Below are 22323 nucleotides of genomic sequence, written 5' to 3' on the forward strand. Positions count from 1 at the left end.
GACAGATTCAAATATCAAAGAGAGATTCAACTTCAAATAAAGAAATGAAAAACACAACAATATCAAACTCTACTGTGTTGACACGTGTTAAAATTCAATTAATTATTAAATTCTTGACAATCACGATGAAATCTTCAGTTTATTCATTAAACAATTCCTCGAATTAATAAACTTTTTTAAATATAACCGTCCAATTTTTTCTAATCGAATTTAATTAGATCTAAATGCATTAAATATTTGTGAAATTTCAGTTTTCACCTAAAACCGCACACTGAAACTGAATATTATTTCTAGTCAATTAACCATATGTTGATTATGTCTTTGTTGCTATATTTAACTCATCATCTTTCAATTCGTAATTAATAAAAAAAAACATGTAAATAGTTGATCAAAGAAGTGACAAAAAATATTAAGCCAACATCAATCAATAATTAAAATCAAGAAATAGTATATTGAAAATAAAACCAAAGATCAAACAAAATATAATTTTGGCCCTATTGTAGTTTCAGCCTAAAAAAATTTATTCTATAAAATCAAAGCAATGCAAAAACACAATGTTTGAATTCATAAGAAAAAAATATAAAAAAAAATAAGAAAATCTCAGTGTGGTTGATGTAATTCCCTCTTTGAAGTTGTCTTCTTCCCATTTATCAAACCCAAGCAGCTTTCTCCTTACTCTAAGTTCCTAAGAGAAAGTTGTCTTTTATCTTCCTCTAAGTTTTGCCTTCTTCTTTCTCTCTCTTCTCGTATATTCACATGTAGTAATGTATTATGTTATATCCTCCCCTGCGTGTAGTCTTTTTCATCGTTATTATATCTCACTGATGGTTCAAATCTTTCAAAAGTCCAAAACTCTTATGATACCCCGAGAAATATCTCATATTCTCTCGGGCCATCTCTGGTTTAGAACCCGGGTAAGCGAGAGACCAGGCGGCTTGCTCTGTGTCGAGCAGGGCCCGAGCTTATTTAAGATCCTGGGAGATTGGAGCCCGGGCATCCAGAAGACTGGAGTAGCGAGGGCAAAGTCCATATGTGAGCCCGGGAGGATAGAGCCCGGGCATTCCGATACAGGTGTCCTGTGTTAAATTGTAGGTATGGGACACCATGACTTGGTCATCATTAGGAGATCTTTTGGCGTGTGAAAGAGTGACATGACCCAATCGAAGTAAGCATGAGCTGTCATACTTAACAATGTCATTAAAAGAGAAGCAGCCATCCCATCATGAGTAGTAGCTGGGCATTGAAAATAAAATCAGCATTGGTTTTCCTCATGTAAGAATCAAGGTTTGTTTATTACTGAGGCATTCACATATCTCTTTTTAAAAAATCAAATATTCACTATCTTTGAAAAATATTGACTTGAATGTCGAAGTGGCTGCGCCGAAAAACCATTCAGCACCCACTAACAATCTCGGTTATTTTAAGTGTGCAGATATTTCTAGAGCCACAGAGAACCATTTCCTGAAAGAATATAATCCGATCCGGTGAAATTGCTCATACATCTCGCACTCATTTTTACCCGGTCACATCATTTTATTTATTTAATTGACAAATTCAAAACTCATCTCTCATAAAATACAAAGAATAACAATTTCTTCTTCAAATTTGATGAATTTTACGTGAATTTCTATGGAAATTCACATAAATTTCTCTTTTTATAGCATTTTGTTGTTCTTGTAATTTTTGTTAAATCATCTTATCTCCAAAATAAGACTTTTTCCTCTTTTGTTCAAATCTTCAAATAAATTCAAATAAGGACATGATAAAGAATAAGTAATCTAGATAAATACATATATTATAAAATAAAACTCCTAAATTCTCTATAGATTCGAGTATCACATGGTAATTCCTAATGTTAAAAGTCGTATATATGAAGTAAAGATTGTATAGATTTCCTAATAATTAAGAAATTTGAATTTATATTTTCATCCAAAATAATAGCTCTTATTATTGAATTTCGTATTAATTATAATCTCATCGCCTGATCAAAATGATGCTATTCACGATGTTTTGAGATACTTGGAGATGACATTTTGTTGAAAAAGTGTTATGTATAAATGTTTATATTTTTAAAAACTAAATATGAGAATACTATGTGTTTCAGTTTATGTTACGTCGAGAATGTTATATTGATATATTTTAATTCAAGAATACATCAATTAATCTTGTATCAAAGCATATTAGGTGTACTACATCTGATGTAGCATAAACAGAGTCATATATTCGGTTACGTTTTTGGAATAAGATATATATTATATTCAGTATATATTTTGTATGACATAACATGCACAATCTTGTTTGTATAAAAATATAATATATGTGTTATATGTTTATGCATATATATAAACAATGATTTTTCATGTTTAAAACGTTCTCGCTAAAAATAAAATGCTATAAAAAAATATTTATCAGCATTAATGTATTCACATAACACATTAATATTTGAAAACAAATAAAAAATAAATATATAACTAAATGTGAAGTTTTATCAATTTCTTTTTTAAACTTCAAATTTGAATTTGATGTCTTATGAAAATATAAATTATATTTAAATATCTGCATTTGTTATATCATTTTATTTAGTTTTGATTATAGTTTTGTGTTACTTTTGTATATTTAATTCACACAACTCTTTATCATATTGAATAAATATATTTTTTTTATATAATATCATGTTTTTCAAATTTTTAAAAAAATGTCGCCATGAATTTTTGATATATTTATTGTCAGTAAATTTGGCATATAATTTATTATGATTAATCTAAATATTTTTTAACATGTTCTAAAAAATAACTAAAATTTTAATCAAAATTTATTCATCTAATAAATGAAATTTTTTGAAAAATATTTATTTATTATTTACATCTTTGACTAAAAAAAATTAATATATGTTTTTTAAATAAATTTTTCTATTTGTTTTATTAGCAACAATTTCACTTAAACAAGTTAAAAAATTCAATTTAACGACATAATATTATTATCTTCATTTGAATTTTATTTCAAATGACATAAAATATAATAATTTTTTATAATAATATTTAAATTTTAAATATGTTCTTTATTTTATATTAATAATTTTAAATATTTATTCAATAATTAATACGGTATTACTTTTAATTTTTAATTATATATAATAATATTATGTGCATAACACGGATTAAATACGAGTTATAATACAATATTAAGAGTACAATATCATTATAAGGTTGACAAAAAATTAAATCTATACTATTATATGGCATATGAATGTGAAATGTGATAATAATTGCACCATTTTATATCTAGGTACAATAATTTAATAGATATGAGCCGATTCTTTCAACATTAACTAACACGAGGATACGAGTCAAATTACTTTTACATTAATATAAAAAAATTTGAGGTAGATATGCTACCCACCTATGTATAGTAGAGGTAGCGACATAAATATCTCACAGTAAAGAAGATGTTAGAGTTCGATTTTACTTGGAAGTGAAAAAACCTTGACCAGTGTAATTAAAAAAAAAACTTGAGGTAGATATGGATTGGTGTGTGAGGTTTTCTGGGTACTAAAATGTGTGTTAGGATCGGAAAATAGTTTAGAGATGGTGAATAAACTTTTTAAGAAATTGACGTTTTTAAATTTGTTACAATCATTTTTAGGCGGTTGAAACTTTTCTCGAACGGTTAGAAATGTGAACCACTTAAAAAGTGTGGAAGAAGGTTCAGAATTTCTAATGATAGCAACAACCAGTTGGCTAGCTTGTTAACAAGAAAATTGTTCAAAATGTAAGAGATTACAGAAAGTAAAGACACATGATTTTATGGATATTTGGAGATAAAACTCCTACGTCACTCATTCTTCCTTTTCAAAAGGATTCCACTAAAAGACTTTGGCTTTACAAAATGTTGTAACAGCCCACTCCAATCAGGACTTATCACAATGCCTGTATTTGAACTCTAATGATCACTTTACACTTCTGGAAATTTAAAAATTCTCGGTTCACCAGACCACTTAGTAAATCAAATAACCCAAAGGTTACTAATATAAAGAAATATTATGCTTGAATAGCACGATGTCGATCCTTGAATGGTCAAATAGATTTCCGATGAGTGTGTGCTTGAATGAGCGATAAAGGATGAAACTTCGAGTGCGCTCAATACCTTCAGATATGCAAGCTTAGTGATGTGGCAATATAGCGGTTAAAAAGCTTGTATGTCGTAGAGTGCAAAAGTCAGCGATCTCTACTTGCATTCTTCAACTCTTCATTTATATATGCCATCAGTCCAACGGTCGACAAATGATATGTAACATAAACATGTAGCATTGAAATTATGTATCACTATCAGCTGCGAAAACATGTAATGTTCTATTTGCTTATGCAACTTTGAATCACATTCATCTGAAGAGTTGTTGTTGGATATCCTTTTTATAGTAATTGTTATCTTCATCAGAACTTGTAGGATAATTGAATAATCTTTCCATTTTGAGATAGTGACATAAATGAAGATTTTTATTGAGACTAGAGCAAGACATGGTTGACTTGTAGCGGTGCAAAACCATTGAATGTCCTGAGCCGGTCAGAGAATGTTCTTCATTAAGTGTTCAATAAATAGCTCCTTAAATGAAGCGGTTGAAGTCTTTAAGTAGTCGGTTGGAAAACTTCTAACGGTTGAAACTCTTCAAGCTATTGATATGCTGCAAGCGGTTGAGATCAAGCGGTTGAAGCGTTCCTGTTGTACAAGATAGGTTGCGGTTGTTTCCTGAAACAGTTAGGTGTTGTTTTGATTTTGTTGATCACCAAACTTAAGGTAATAACAATATCTTAAAATTTTCTCCTTTTTGGTGATGACAAAACCCAGCTGCAGAACTATACAATAACTTACAAAAAATCATAAAACGTAATAAAAGAAGGAGTGTATTTCATTGAGTGAATGAAATTACGAGCAACACGCGGTACAAACAATTGCATAAACCCAATGCATTAACCCTTTTTTTCTGCTCGTCTCTTCTTCTCTTCTTCAAGCCGTTTTTTTACCAAAGCTTCATCAGCTTTGACACGATTTGCAACCCTTTTCCTGACAGCCTATTCCGCTTTCAGTACTTCCTACTGCCTCTCTCTTTCTCTTTTTTTGACATCATCATGCATAAGAAATTGCATGATTTCAGTAAGTTGAGCTCCTTAGGCATTCATTCGCTGATCAACATGTGCTTGTAATCTAGAAATCTAGCCTGAAAGCTCGGTGCACATGTTGATATACGAGGAATTGTGTCATTCTTGTCAGAGGAAAGACTGCTATTCATTGCGAGAAATTCCTTAGAGAGGTCAGATTTCATAGACTGAAAAACTTCTTTAAGATCAAATTTATTCCAGTTGAGGGCAACAATCATGTTAGGATCGGTTGGGTGAGTGAAAGTGTTTAGAAGGAGGGGTTGAATAAACACTTGACTATTTTCCAATATTTTTGAAAGAGTGAACCACTTTGGTGAAAAAACGAATTCAATAATCTTGTTGTCAATGTTGATCAGTTAACTTTAAAGTGCAGAAAAAACAAACTGAAAAACAGATTGAATACTTGAAAATAAAGAACACAAAGATTTGTGGATGTTCGGAGACTTCAAATACTCCTACGTCACCCCTTCTATCTCAAGGATATGATATTTACTAAAACACTTTGATTAATTACAGCAACTGTAATAACCTACTTCAGTTTGGACATAACACTGTCAAACTGAAACTCTTAGTATCTTTAAAAATTTTATCAATACGCAACTGATATGTTTACAAAGTACAACTGATCTAAAAAGATCGAATAAGATAACAATGAGTGCTTATGTTGGTGCTAAAAATATAGCCTTAACACTATGAATAAAACTGATAAGTGTGAGCTTCTTGTAACTGATCTAAAAAAACTCTTTAACTCAAGAATGAATGTGCGTGCTAAAGTCTCTTTTTTAGCTAATCTTCTCGGCTATTTATAGGCTTTGCTTCCCAACGATAATATTGAATGCGTTCAATAATTATATCTGTTTATTTGTCCTTAGTAGACACATCATCATTCTTCTGACATTCGTACATTGTGGCCTTCTGATATGCGGCGTTCCCACTACAAATTTCAATCTGTTCTTGTACAAATTGTCGCTTAATAGATACGCTCCTTAATTGACGACGTGTCAAGCTGATTTATCAACTGACTTTCATTGCCGATTGATGAACTGACTGTGTAACTGATAAGTCTTAACTGATCGTCCAGTTATGTAACGCCCCAGATTTGACGACTGTCCTCACTGTACCAAGACGAGTCTTTCCAGCGTGCTTATGTCCTCACTCACACGCACCCTAGGAAACTTCCCAGGAGGTCACCCATCCCAAAATTGCCCCAAGTCAAGCACGCTTAACTTTGGAGTTTTTTTATGTGATGAGCTACCGAAAAGAAGATGCACCTTCATGATATGAGTAGTACAAATCAAATCTTTTAAGCCCTCTTCAACTGTACAGTCCATTACATTGAACAGTCTCGGAATCCCTCTCCTTCCGGTGTAAGAACGGTTCATCCATGTTCCTTCCACCTAGAAGCCTGCCAGGAGCCGCTCATTGTCCGTGCCACCTCATGGCACCGGCGATCACCCCCCGCCCTCTTCGGCCCCGGGCCTCACATGCCCACCACCTTCCGCTTGGTTCGTCCCCGAACCACACCGTACTCGGAGAGGTCGGCTCTGATACCAACTGTAACGCCCCAGATTTGACGAATGTCCTCACTGTACCAAGACGAGTCTTTCCAGCGTGCTTATGTCCTCACTCACACGCACCCTGGGAAACTTCCCAGGAGGTCACCCATCCCAAAATTGCCCCAAGTCAAGCACGCTTAACTTTGGAGTTTTTTTATGTGATGAGCTACTGAAAAGAAGATGCACCTTCGTGATATGAGTAGTACAAATCAAATCTTTTAAGCCCTCTTCAACTGTACAGTCCATTATATTGAACAGTCTCGGAATCCCTCTCCTTCCGGTGTAAGAACGGTTCATCCATGTTCCTTCCACCTAGAAGCTTGCCAGGAGCCGCTCATTGTCCGTGCCACCTCATGGCACCGACGATCACCCCCCGCCCTCTTCGGCCCCGGGCCTCACATGCCCACCACCTTCCGCTTGGTTCGTCCCCGAACCACACCGTACTCGGAGAGGTCGGCTCTGATACCAACTGTAACGCCCCAGATTTGACGACTGTCCTCACTGTACCAAGACGAGTCTTTCCAGCGTGCTTATGTCCTCACTCACACGCACCCTGGGGAACTCCCCAGGAGGTCACCCATCCCAAAATTGCCCCAAGTCAAGCACGCTTAACTTTGGAGTTTTTTTATGTGATGAGCTACCGAAAAGAAGATGCACCTTCGTGATATGAGTAGTACAAATCAAATCTTTTAAGCCCTCTTCAACTCTACAGTCCATTACATTGAATAGTCTCGGAATCCCTCTCCTTCCGGTGTAAGAACGGTTCATCCATGTTCCTTCCACCTAGAAGCCTGCCAGGAGCCGCTCATTGTCCGTGCCACCTCATGGCACCGACGATCACCCCCCGCCCTCTTCGACCCCGGGCCTCACATGCCCACCACCTTCCGCTTGGTTCGTCCCCGAACCACACCGTACTCGGAGAGGTCGGCTCTGATACCAACTGTAACGCCCCAGATTTGACGACTGTCCTCACTGTACCAAGACGAGTCTTTCCAGCGTGCTTATGTCCTCACTCACACGCACCCTGGGAAACTTTCCAGGAGGTCACCCATCCCAAAATTGCCCCAAGTCAAGCACGCTTAACTTTGGAGTTTTTTTATGTGATGAGCTACCGAAAAGAAGATGCACCTTCGTGATATGAGTAGTACAAATCAAATCTTTTAAGCCCTCTTCAACTGTACAGTCCATTACATTGAACAGTCTCGGAATCCCTCTCCTTCCGGTGTAAGAACGGTTCATCCATGTTCCCTCCATCTAGAAGCCTGCCAGGAGCCGCTCATTTTCCGTGCCACCTCATGGCACCGGCGATCACCCCCCGTCCTCTTCGGCCCCGGGCCTCACAAGTTAACTACACAGTTTCAGTTAGCTTTTATCAGTTCAGTTGTTTTCGAGTTTTAGCACATTATTAATCAGTTCGGGCAACTTCAGTTACGTAATTTCAGTTACGATATGTTCAGTTGAGTTGATTAGTTCGATAGTCTTTAATCGCTCAATTTGTCAAAATTCCAAAATTCTGATTCCAACAAATCGATTTATCCATAATCTCCAAGCGGTCCAAAATTAACTTTTGGTCATCTTCCTCTGGTTCGTAGAGGTCCAATGAAAAAGTCATTCTAGCCTTGACGGAAGCCAGGCGGGAAGATGATGCTTTCCTAGTTGACATTAAAGGATGTGGTTCATCGATTTCAGAAGCTATGACATCAGCCGCCTTGTCAAAAGTAACAGAAGAAATAGAAATTCCTTCGCTGGGGACTTCTTGTGCCACTAGACCGGTCGATGGATCCTCAAGAATAAAAAGGACTATAGGCAAGGAAGCAACAATTTCAGTGTCATCCTTAGGTACACGAGGTGAAGTACTGACGGTTCTTGGGGAATACCCTGAGCGGAATCAACAGTAGATTCAGACTTTGGAGGAGAAGAGATCTCCAAGTGGGTTGTTCCCTGATAAAAGTTAGAAAGAGATTGCACAACTTCCTCAGCAGAAATCAAATGTACTTCAGATAGACCGATATGCGCCGAGAGAAGAGTCACAGCTGATTCAGACTCTTGAATGTGCGTGTCTTCCAAATGAATTTCTTGTTTAGAGTTCGGGGAGACGGGAACATTTTGTGTGGTGACCGTCTCAGTGACTGGACCATCCTTTGACATAATGATTTCAATGCTTGGCAGGATGTTGTCCACATCACAACTGAAACTTCTGAAATAGAAGAAGTAGTAAGCACGTCAGTAGATGAAGTTGGTGGTACCTGAGTGGTAGAGAGATCTGCGATTTGATCAGGAGCCAAAACTTCATCAAGATTCAATTCACTGTCAAACTTTCCCTTATCGCCAGTCGCAAGCAATTGAAGTTCATGCCGCTTAAGAATGATAATCTGTGAGAGTGATAGAGCATCTAGTTGAAGTTGAGAGATGACAGACGAATCATCCCTTGATGTTGGACATGTGGGAACAAAATGGTATCTCTTGAGTTGGATAAGTGCTCGGAGAACACTTTCCTTCAGCTGTAATTCAAGAAAGTCACATTGGAGCAAAGCGGTTGAAATGTCAGAGGCTTCTGTCCACTCCATCATTGAAAGTTTAAGTTTGGCAACTGTTTTGATTTTTTCGGTTTGAATGAGGGATTCAAATGTTGTGATCATTCTGAATTCAACCCATTTATCAAACAACTCAATTTTCTTTTGGACAATCTCATTTACCCTTTCTCCTGTGAGCACAATGGCAGTGTCCACGTTGTTTTGTTTTGGTGGGTCTTCGTCCAAATATTTCTTCCTCTTACCTGTAGGATGAAGGAAAGAGACACTGGAGAAAAAAGGATGTGATTTCCAGTTCGGCGATTCGAATCCCCTTGAGACTTCTCACTTTGACTGTAGGAATTGGAGGAGGGATCAACGGTACAGAGAGGTGCTTGATCAACTTGATTTTCTTATCTTTGGGATTCTCTAACCATTTCTTCTTAAAGACTTGAGAGACCAGGACGTTTTCCCGAGAATCTTCATCAGAGCTGGATTTCAGAACCAGCTTTCGCTTGGTTACCTTGGGAGGGACAGACGTCTTCTTTTTTTTAAGAAATTTGATCCCATTCTCTGTATTGACAGAGACAATATCCTCATCAGTTTGAAGATTTTTATTTTTGAAATTTTCTACCGTTTTCCAGTTGAACAACTTAGTTTTTCCAACCTCAATCAAGTCCACCGGTTGGACTCCTTCCTGCAGCAGTGGATACATATTTGCATGCAAAGCCTTGAGATTAATTCTAACATGACATCAGACCAGTTGATGTCAAGATTTGAAACGATCGTGGCCATGATAAGAAACTTTTCCACGGTGATTTTATCATACACACCAGCCTTAGCGAGAATCTCTTTTACCACTATATCAGCCAATAGTCTGAATTCGATCTTCAGATCTCTCTTCTGCAGGTTAGAGAAGAAATATGAGAGTCATAAAGAGAGAATTTAGTCTTCCAAATCTCAACATTTCCATTTGGAAGAGTGGCAAAGTCTGTGACGCTAGTGACTGGTAACTGAAACAAATCAGCAAACATCTTCTGGGTAATCCAAATGTTCTTCCCTGAATATCGCAGAAGATTTAACATTTTTCATATAAGCAGAATCAAAGAACTTCTTCAAAATAGTTTCGGAATATTTCTTGCTGCAACCCAAAAATGATTTCATGCCGGAGGTGGCGAGCATTTGAAAAATGGCTCGCTTAGGATTATCAGTCATGGCAAGCACAGAGGCAAAGTTGACAGCAATGATATTGTGTGCAATAGAAGTAGCAATTGATGAGATGAATGAAGAATGTTTTGACTAACAAAGTCTGCAAAACAACCTTGAAAAGAAAAAATCACAAGATAATAGAGTGCTAAAATGTTGAATGCTTGCAATGGAGTAAAAATAATAATGTAAAGTTGATATGAGTATATCCGATTCGGGGAAGCACATATCATTCCACGTGGCGGACTGTCAGTGGACGGGTTTTTAAAAATGAAAAATCTTAGATGGCGGTATGATGAGTAATTTTAAATTTTACAGAGAGAACCGTCACGTCATATAAGAACGGTTAATAAGTTGAGTGATTTTTATGCAATTACATTGAGTAACGTGCCCAAAACAAAAAAAGAAAAACGACTTGTTTAACTTTATTGTTTTTAGAGAGTATGCGGTTGAATTCATGTAATAAATATGGGTAGTCCACTTGTCAACCGCAACGGTTATAAACGTGTTCTTTCTGACCCATTAATTTATTGACTTAACCAATATTTTCCCCTAAATACATGCATATTACAAGGTTAAAATGAGTAGTCGGTGGTTGACAGAGGTCTCTTCGCATTTTTCTGTCAATCTAACAATCTCCATAATAATTGCGACCCTTCATATGGTCTGTCTATAAATGGGAGCAAACAAGTTGGATATGAAATCACTGAAAACTTTTTAGAGAAATAAAATTAGAGCAAAGCAAGAGACGGATAAAGCTATCAGTTCTTCAGAGTCGGATCTAGCAGAATAGTTCCAACGGTCCATAGAGGCCAACCACAAGCTAAAGTATGAGGACAGTGTTTTGAAGGAGACACATTCAACCTGGTCCAAGCTCCAGGAACTTCAGTTCTACAGGGAGATAGGTCTACCTTGTAGAGGACTTGTAGAGAGGAAGTACTAGCGTCGTCTCGGCGTCCCCCGAGCTGCAGACATCTTCAGGGCTGAAGGTGTCTACCTTCTAAGGCTCCACAAAGAGCAGAAGATCATGGGAAGGATTTCCTTCTCAGATGACTTTGAGAGGACCTGCACAGGTGGAATGGGCACCTGGATGGCTTTCTGGAGGGCAGTTGTAGATAGGGAAATCAATGATGTAAAAACCCGATTTTAGATTGTTCGTTCTTAGTAGGGCTAAGCTGCAGAATCATCCCTTTCACCAACCACGATGATGCAAAGAGATTTTTCAAGCAGATTAAGAAGTATTCTAGTAGTTTGTTTTCTAATAAGCAGACTATTGAAATGTATAATAAAAGTAAATTGATGCTGCTTGGATGTGTCGAACATGGGAGAAGTCAATCATGGTAATTCTGTAGTATAGCAAGTGTAATATTGATTACATGATTTGTTTAGTAATCGGTTTTGGAAATTAAATATTTATGAAATTATTTTGGATTATAGATGATTTCTCCTGGAATGGATTGGTGAATGAAAATGTGAATATTGCATCAATCCCTCACGTATGATTTTTGTAGAATGTTCATTAATTGATTTCAGCAACCTCATGGACTTCTCTTATTAAAGTTTGGGGTTTGATTTTGAATTGTAAATATGTACTCTAAATGTAAGCCCCGAAAACAAGGTGTGCTAAGCTAGGTGATTAATTATAGTTTATTTTATAGATTGTGTTAGGAACAAGCGTTTAGCACTAGGTCAAAACCTATAATTATTAGCCAAGACGCAACTTTATTTTCTTATACTAATGGAAACGCGTAGTGAACCTACTTGGGTGCTAATGGGTCGGGCTGTTAGGCCAATGAATTTGGGGAGGTACGTGTCTATCTGCTGGCTCTGTCTCATATCCCTTACAGATTAATCTTATCCTTTCCTTACCGTCGGCCCAGTCCCTAGCTTTTACGGCCCACTTAGCCAACCAGATCAAGCGACGTAACGTCAGCAGCTCGACGCATGAGAACTTGCCAGGAGGTCACTCATTCCAGTGCTACTCTCACTCATACACGCTTAACCCAACATTCCCCCCTCAAGAAGTATAGAAATATGCTTCTTGGGAGACTTGAACCCATGACCTCGCTCTGATACCAATTATTATGATCGGGCACTTGCCATTTTACCAAAAATTATAGCTGGTGGTACTGGTACAACTCAAATATTTTAAACTGCTGAAGTACCGCGGTTCGATCGCTCTTCCAGCATGGACAATTATTGCACCCAACAGATTGAATCATTCCACTTTTGATTCAACCGTTGATCTTCAAGAAATAAGATATGTTGCGATCGAATAACATACGACATGTATCAGCGTCATTTGATATATGATTAATTGATTTGAATGAAAATATATGTTTATGCGTCTTACTTTATTTGATGTGGCATACATGACATTCATGATTAATAGATTGATGTATAAAATAAATATTATGTTACCATACATTATTTTATACATACATCGATACATGACATGTATATTGAGCTTGATCCTTGGATACCTTGATATAATTGGATTTGAGATTGATTTTGAAGTTGTGAACACGATACTATGTTTAGCATTATGTGGCCGTAAAGACATAATCATTTGTGACACCTATGAGTGATTGGTAGATATTGGGGATTTGATGACTCTTTATCTACGTTATCATATGGATATTTACTCGTACTTAACTAAGATCAGTGTGTTTGCTCGAGCTTTGGTGATTTGACGTTTCGATTGATTCAGTTACATTCTCAGTGAATGAGCAATTGACCCGATAGCTTCACGACATGTACGCATTGCATATCATATATCACTTTATATGTTCATATCATATTTATTATGGTTGTTACATACAAAGCGTTTGTTAATCCCAAGGGAAACTGTTATTGTCTTTATGTGTAGACAATGACAAGTACCACAGGTCATCAAGAGACTAGAGATATTGAAATGTCTCTAACTCTTTTTCTTTTAAAATGTACTAGAAATTTTTTTTAAAAAAAAAACCTCTTGGTTTCAGCCGAAATATATATATATATATATTTATATATATTTATATATAAATATATACTTTTGCATCATTTAAAATAAACTCACAATCTATTTTATTCAAAATCAAAAAGTGCAGTAAAAGTCGTAACATCGTAAACGTCAAACCAAATCTAAAGCTAACATTTTTCAAAAAATAGCATAAACGCCAAACTCCTCTCAAAAAACAACTCCTACTACCAAAACTCAACAAAATCTTTAAAGTAAAGTAAAAGTATAACTGTGTGGGAAAACTTACAATGCATAGGTCCTCGGGTTAGTGCACTATCCGCCCAGCCAATTCAGTCTTTCGACCCTTGTGTCTCAACATCAAAATTCTCACCTGCATCATTCACACCTAATGAGTCTATTGACTCAGCAAGCCTTAACTATAGTAACAAGCAATACGTATACATCCACATGCAACAATGAAAAGTATTGCAATTAACATAAATTTCATGATCTTTCACATACATAAACATATTTATTTCATATCATCATATACATATACGTTTTCCACTTAAATGAATTCAGATCATTAATTGTAACTTTCGTATCAATTGTTAGTCAACTGATCAATCTTGCGTATTACCATGGTACCATGCGACGGAAACATCAGCGACACTCTCACCCGTCAACTGAGCCTTAGCCTTACATGTCATTTCATATTTGTATTCGTGTTCGTGTTTGTATTAGTCACAATCAAATTACCTCATTCAAAACATTTTATCATATCCATTACTTATAAAAATTCATACATTTAAACATTTTCTTGAAACCAAGTATGCAACTTATTTTTTTAACATTAAACGATTTCCATCAGAAAATTCCATAACCTTTCAAAATATATATTTCAACATTCGTTAATGCATTCAAGACACTGCCAAGACTGCTAAAGTAATTCAGGTATGAAATGACTGTTTTACCCATAAAACTCTAACTTGACCATTTTACCTTTTGACCTTAAAACGACGACCCTAATCCATCCAAACTTACCATGACACCTTAAAATACACTCATAAACATCTCTTAGACATAACTTAAGCCCCTTAACTAAATTCGAAATTCGTTTTAAAATTTGAACCGAAGTCCCGGTTTAAAATCGAATCAACCCGAAACTTAACCAAACCTTGTCAAACTTTAACCATAGATTATTAACACCTATCCAAACTTTTTCCATCGCAATTCAAGCTATTTAAAACCATCCTAAACGCTTAGATACCTACTGAAAATTTCTGCACTTCTTCAACCAAACCCTAACCTCAACCAAGCTTCCTCTCCTTCGACCCTAGGCCCTAACCGAAGAGACCAGGCCCTAACCAACCATTCTAGGACCTAGACCGAACCCTTAGGACCCCTCTTGGACTAGCCTACTCAGCCATGCACAAGGACGTGCACGCTTCACTTGGATCCCTCACGCGCATGGCTAGATTGGGTCCTAGCCGTGCAAGGCCCCCTTCCTGGACCATCCAGCCATCCGTGGACCACCATGGCTTGTGGCTAAGATCTTCACGAGCCCAGCCCCTCGTCTGAAAAGTAGCATGTGTCGCCCCCTTCCTCTTTCCTTCCCAAAGTTTTTCCCTAGCTCTCTTGGCCCCAAAAATCGTGCAACCCCTTTTTCTTCATGTACAATCCTTGTGTAGCCCCTTCTAGGCCTCCTAAACAGTCCCTAAATCATTCCCATATGGTCCCTAACCTATCAAGCCCCTCATGCTATCAAGAAACATCAAGTTATGCAAGAGGATTCAAGTTCTTCCAAGTGCAAACCCTTAAAATGAAAATATTATTATACTTTTAGACTTTTTATGCAAGAACACATATTCACACATAATATGGTATGCACGATGAGGGAAAAAAAGAATACGACGTGCCTTTGTGTGATTCATGCACGAATAAACAATTCTATGTGCGAAGAACGCTGGCGGAGAAACGGGGAATCTTTGCTGCCTTTTTTCCTTCAAAAACCGATGTGAATTTCTTAAAGTTTGTGGGTGTGTGCGTGGCCGTGTGTTGCTAGGGAGAAACCCTAGGTTTCTTGTGTGATATGAAAGTGTTTTGTGGTTTAGAAACTCCATATTTTGATATAAATAATTGGGTAGAAAGCTAGTGTAACGTCCCAGATTTGACGACTGTCCTCACCCATCCCAGAATTGCCCCAAGTCAAGCACGCTTAACTTTGGAGTTCTTATGTGATGAGCTACAGAAAAGAAGATGCACCTTCTTGATATGAGTAGTACATATCAAATCTTTTAATCCCTTTTCAACTGTACAGTCCATTACATTGAACAGTCTCGGAATCCCTCTCATTCCGGTGTGAGATCGGTTCATTCATGTTCCCTCCACCTAGAAGCCTGCCAGGAGCCGCTCATTGTCCGTGCAACCTTATGGCACCGGCGATCACCCCCCGCCCTCTTCGGCCCCGGGCCTCACATGCCCACCAGCTTCCGCTTGGTTCGTCCCCGAACAACACCGTACTAAGAGAGGTCGGATCTGATACCAACTGTAGAGGCCCGTATTTCGTATTTGAAAATTTGCGGAATTATTTAAAATTTTTACTTTAACGTTAAATCTTTTTATCAGTTCATTTTATGAATGAGGCATGTTATTTATTTAAAGAGAAAAATTTTAAATAATTTCGCAAATTTTCAAATACGAAATACGGGCCTCTACAGCTAGACCCAAGAACCTTGGTATAATAGTCTCATTATAATGTAGGAAAAATATCTCGTTAAGGAAAGTTTTCGAAAATATTAACCGAGCCTCTAAAAAGTCCTTGTTTTCTTCAAAAATCGATTGACGGTTTAAAATATGACTCGGCATGTACAAACACCTCAAAAGACACCATTTTCGAAAATAACACCTTAAATATACCATATATTAAATAATTAAAAATAATCATTTAATAAAAATATTTTTCATTTATAGTCACCGGTCTCTATTTATCGGTCGCATCTTGAATAATCTTTGAAAACACAGTTTTATGTATTCCAATAAAAAACCACATTCTAAACATGTAAGCATGTCTATCACATATAAATAATGCAATTAGAATGATTTAATTAATTATTTTTCATTTTCTTAGATTTATATGCAGTTGAATTACGTTATCGTATTTTAGACCATACAAATATACTTTGGAAAGAGTTACAATTTTGATTATTTGGTAGTGTCTATCTTGGTATATATTTATAAATATATCAAAGCATGTCGTAGAAATATGAAATGCTTGTACATATGAAATGTTTGTATTTAAAAAAATCAATTTTTTTTAAATAATTCTTAAATATTATTGCAACTCATCACCCGAATCTCATCCTGTTTTTTAGTTACATTTTGTGTTTTTAAATTTAAATATTGTTTTTGTTTGCTGTGAGGCCATAAAAAAGGCAGCCTCGTGATTTTGAGTGCACATTCTTGTTGTCCCCTCCCTCTCTGGCCTGAAGTGCTAATGCCACGCACTTAAATCCTCTTCTTCCTCCCATTTTCTAACAATTTTTGTGTATTTCGAAGGCCGGGTCTTCCAGGAATTCTAAAACTGAGTTTCAAAAAACGGCAGAAACTGAGAAGAGTGAGGCAAGTCTGCAACTTTCTTGAAACATACGCAAAAAATCCTTGGTGGGTCAGCAATTTTTAGCACCGAGTTTCATTCTAAACCGACATTTGGATCTGTCCGCGTCACAAAATCGGGTTAAGATTTGGGTTTCCTCTGTTTCTTGATAATGGGTAAGTATTGCTCTATTTAAGTTTCCGAAAGAGGAAGTTCTTGGAAATTTTTAACGGGTTTGATTCAGATTTCAGATGTTTCATTACTGGTAGTAAAATGTCTTGGATTCAATCAGCATTTGGGAGTAAAGTGAGCCCGATAATCCTCTTCATCATTGTAGTCCTAGCTGTTGTGTTCTTCATTCTAGCTCTTCTCCATTTACTCGTGAAGTTCCTCCTCAAGCAAAGATCTCCAAATCTCACGAATTACCCAGAAATCTCCACTTCTGGAGCTTTTCAAAGGCAATTGCAGCACCTTTTTCACTTGCATGATTCTGGTCTAGATCAAGCCTACATTGATTTGCTTCCAGTGTTTCTGTACAAGGACATAATGGGATTAAAGGAACACTTTGATTGTGCTGTTTGTTTGTGTGAATTCTCAGAACAAGACAAGTTGAGGTTACTCCCATCTTGCAGTCATGCTTTCCACCTTGATTGTATAGACACATGGTTGCTCTCAAATTCAACCTGTCCACTTTGCAGAGGTGTGATCTTGACACCTGGATATGCTTTTGAAAACCCCATTTTCTATTGCGATGATTCGAAGGAAATCGAGTGCGGAAGCTCGAGATATGCGAGTTTAGTAGGGGTTCCTAGCTTGTTAAAAGATAAAGAAGATGACACTAATGCTGCTATAAGTGAAAAGAGAGTTTTTTCAGTTAGACTTGGGAAATTGAAGAGTGCAATTAGTGACAATAGGATTAAGGAAAGTGAAGTTGGGGAGACTAGCAATAGCAATTTGGATGGTAGGAGGTGTTTTTCAATGGGTTCATTTCAATATGTGGTGGCTGATTCAGAGCTGCAAGTGGCCTTGTCTCAAAGGGAACATGGTGCTGAGGGTAGTAGTGATGTGAGGCTTGTGAAATGGGGAGTGGGGCATAGTGGGAATTTCACAGCTCATGGAGATGCTACTGCTGCTGGTGGTGGCAAGAAAATTACTTGTGGGACTAAAGGTGAAAGCTTTTCTGTTTCCAAGATTTGGCAATGGTCCAAGAAAAGTAACAAATTCCCTAGTTCAACTAGCACACATGATTCCATCTCCATTAATGTGTAAGTTTATGACGGGAGTTAGAGGTCGAACCACAACGAATGTGAGCGATTACTCGATCGGATGAAAAAAAATCGAAATCTTAGATTCTAACTTTTTATAAAACCTGCAATTTTCATTTCCCAAAAATTTATTGAGTCGTCTCTCAACATCTCGTCGCCCTATATCTCGAATTCTAGTACATGCCCTGATGATCAAGTTGAGGTTATTCTTTAGGGATAGACTAAGGTGCTCTGTTTTGCTTCGATTATTGTTTTAGTAGTTATCCCATTCATATATGATAGATCTTTTTGATGTGTTTCTTTTACCTTTTTTTTTACCTTCTCTCATGCTTTATTTCAACTTTTCTTTTGGTTTCGTTTTATGCAATTGTATGTATAAAAAAATGATGCAAAAAAATGATGCATCTCTTTCCACGTCCTACTATGTGGATTGACTTATGGCCAAACTTTTTATCTTCAAATTCGAATTACATAATACTCTCTTACATGATCTAGATCCCAAGCCTATGCAACTGCGATTGTGCATGATATATTTCTCCAACAACTATTTTATTTCAATTCCCGCCCTACAAAAATGGTTGATCCAAGTTGTTATAAGAGCTCATTGTATCATCGTATGAACCAATTCAAATACATGTCAAAATCTAATATTGTAAAGATTAGTAGATATGATTTCTTTGGGATTCTTCTCGATTTTACATCCCCAAACATACCCACAAAACCTTATGAAATCAAGCCCACAAACTCAATTTCCCAGGCCATCATTTCACCTGCAGTCTTGGAAATTTCTAATCTTTCTTGAAATTTCAACCTTCTAATCCATTCAAGTTAAAGTGGGGCTGGTGTAGCATAATTAGATGCTACTTTCTGGTAAAAATTTTGGGTGTTTCTGGAAACAAAACTTTGTCACTTTATCCACTTACTGCAACAATTGTGGAATGAAAAATCAAGGATGGTGGGATCAATGAAAAGTGGTAGGAAGGCACTCTTGTGATTATGGGAGACATTGTTGGACATATGGGGTCATGAAATATTTTCTCAAGCATATGGTTCACCTCTAACCTACCCATTCTGTGAATCGGTGGTTCTGTTTAACTTCAGATTAAATAAAAAAAATTCTAAGAAATTATATATATAATTTTTCTAACAGAAGTAATATGTTAAATATTTTGTAAAGAATGGTATTCTCGAATTAAAGAATCGTTATAACAATGTTATTATCGTAATAACATATGTTTGAAAACAGAGTAGGTCTCGTGAATCTTTATCTGTGAGACGGGTCAACATTACCGATATTAGCAATATAAAGTAATATTCTTAGCATAAAAAGAAATGTTTTTTCATGAATGACCTAAATAAGATATCTGTATCACAAAATACGACCCGTAATATCATCTCACACAAGTTTTTGCCTTGAAAATATATTTTGGCCCTCGCCTAATCTTGGTATAATGCTGGAGAATGTCTGAGTCATGAGGTCTAGCACTCCTTTTTCACATGAAAATAAAATAAAATTTTCCACGTATAATTTTCTAAAATTTTAATTTAGCTCTTCAAAATATATTGAATTGCTCACATATGAAATATGAAAAATACTGTTTGCCATTATTATCGGATTCCAAGAATGATGCAATCATCATCACACTTTTGAGAACTATGAAACATTCTCTCATTCATGCCACGAAAACAATAATACAACACAAATAGTATTGTTTTGGAAATTAAGAAAATAAAATATTTTAAAAACCTTTTTTTCAATTCTGATTCAATTTTGTAGAAAAATTTATTAGCTAGAGTGGTGTTTTTCTACACTTTTTGATCAAGATGAGGATAGGACACCGACAATATAATAAAGAAAAATGTGATGTGTTCGAGTTGGTGGAGTTGGTAGGGTTTGGTCAATTATCATGAGTTCGATTTCTCCAACCAATACTTACTCAGGCAACTCTATCGCCCAGAGTTTGCTTAGTGTTGTTTATCTGATTAGCGTGAGAGTTTATTCAGTGTGCTGCGAAAAAAAAGGTTACAAGTTCCATCGTCATAAAAAAACTAAAAAATTGAGATGTTATAAAAAAAAATTTTAAAAAAAGTAAAAGCAAATTGGCGGGAAAGAATTTATGCAAAGTTAACACAAGTTAATTTTCCTAAATTCCTTTATTTCTTACCATCCAATTGATCTTTGGAAAATGCATTGATTCTATTTCTTTTTGTGATTGGAATCTCTTTTGGGAAAGATGGAATGAGATGGTCGCTGACATTTATATATTTCATTGTTGTCCCACCAAAAAGACGTGCAAATGTCTATATGTATTAGTTCTTTTGACAAGTTACTTGAGATTACTGGTTAAAGTTCAACACAAATTGCTATTCTAAGCGTAATTTTGCATAAAAAATATTTATGTTGGAGCAATTTTTTCTATCGAACATTGCGTTTGAGTTTTTCATTTCATTATAATTTTCATAAATTAAGGGTCTTGTAGAGAGTGGTGTTTTTTGGGGGGAAAAATGTAATTTGTTTTAGGCAAAAACTTGTGTGAGGCGGTCTCACGGGTCGTATTTTGTGAGACGGATCTTTTATTTGGGTGATTCATGAAAAAGTATTACTTTTTATGCTAAGAGTATTATTTTTTATTGTTAATATCGGTAAGATTGACAAATTTCACAGATAAAGTTTCATGAGACCGTCTCACAAGAGACCTACTCTTTGTTTTATTGACCAAAAGTGAATATTTTTTACACCATTTGATGCGAATGATAATGTATCAACTAATTACACATTTTTATGTTTAACTAAAATGTAGAAAACCTCTCAACCCACTGAAAATAATACTCATCCAGTCATGATACATTGATAGAACCAATTTAATATATTTAAGATATAATATTGAATCTTAGAATACTTTGTATGAAATCTGAGAGTTACATCTTTGAGAAAACGACCTTTAAACCAACTGTTGGATCTTGGTTTTTTATGTACCCAAACGCAGCGGAAGTTTTAAAAAATTTTAGATCTTGACTTTCAAAATCCTTTTGGACACTCATATGATTTTTACAATTAAACATTCATAGGAAGTAAATCATTATACCTTTGGTGAATAGATCACTATGCTCCAATTATTCCGGAGTTAGTGGAGATAGCTCTTGATGAATTCCCTACGAACTTTCTTCAGATCTCTTTTCTGTATTCTTCTAATTAGGTCCACGACCAAATGATTTGTTTCTCTTCCAAATTGCACTAGAAAATTTGGAAGATGTTTTTACGTTGGAGATTGAAAACGAGAGACGGCTCAAAGTAATCCTTCAAAAGGAAGTGGCCGAATTTTCAAGCTTTGGGAGAGAGGTTTTTTTCGAAATTTGTGAAGGTTGTGGCTAGGGTTATGGCTTGATTACTCCTATTTATAATTAAATCATAACCTAATAATAATAATTAACATTAATGAGCTTAATTAATTAATTGAGCTAGTCCAACTAGTTTAATTAATTAATCAAAGTCCATTAAGAACTTTAATTATTTAGTATGTTGGACTTGTACTCCTACAAGCCCATTAAACATATTTTCCACTATATTTAATTTAATATTTAATAAACTCAACTTTTGAGCTTAATAAATTAAATCCATTATAAATTCAACATTTGAATTTAATATTTAAATTATAAATTCAACTCCTTGAATTTATCACCTCTAAAATTTAATATTTAATAAACTCAACTTTTGAGTTTAATAAATTAAATTCTCAAATTTTATAAATTCAACTCCTTGAATCTATTCTTTCTAAATTTTATAGATTCATAAATTCAACTTCTACAATCTCATAAATTCAACTCACTGAATTTATTTTCTCAAAATTTAATTATCATAAATCAACTCCTTGAATTTACTATATCATAATATAAATTCAACTTCTTGAATTTATTCTCTCGAAGGGAACAAACGATCCAGTGCTTGTATGACCCTCAATGGTTCAGGGATACAGCTAGCCGTTGGTTCACAATTCTTTGTGATTCAAAATAACATTTATTCTTATTCGGGCTTACCCTAGTTAGCCCCATTCTTTTCATCAACACCTTGATCAAGAATGTCAGAACTCATTTCT

At 35.7% G+C, this 22323-nt stretch overlaps 1 protein-coding gene and 1 long non-coding RNA gene across 2 annotated transcripts in view; both read left to right on the plus strand.

The window, feature by feature from the left end:
• The window catches only part of LOC142522773 (uncharacterized), a 105190-nt gene that overhangs the window by 37261 nt on the left and 45606 nt on the right, over nucleotides 1-22323 (plus strand). The gene's annotated exons all lie outside the window — the stretch shown is intronic.
• LOC142523128 (RING-H2 finger protein ATL46-like) lies at nucleotides 16753-18685 on the plus strand. The gene has a single exon (XM_075626775.1). The coding sequence runs from the start codon at nucleotides 17238-17240 to the stop codon at nucleotides 18231-18233; it is 996 nt and encodes a 331-aa protein (XP_075482890.1). The 5' UTR covers nucleotides 16753-17237; the 3' UTR covers nucleotides 18234-18685.

The sequence above is a fragment of the Primulina tabacum genome, chromosome 13 (assembly GCF_025594145.1).
Source record: "Primulina tabacum isolate GXHZ01 chromosome 13, ASM2559414v2, whole genome shotgun sequence".
Lineage (NCBI taxonomy): Eukaryota > Viridiplantae > Streptophyta > Magnoliopsida > Lamiales > Gesneriaceae > Primulina > Primulina tabacum.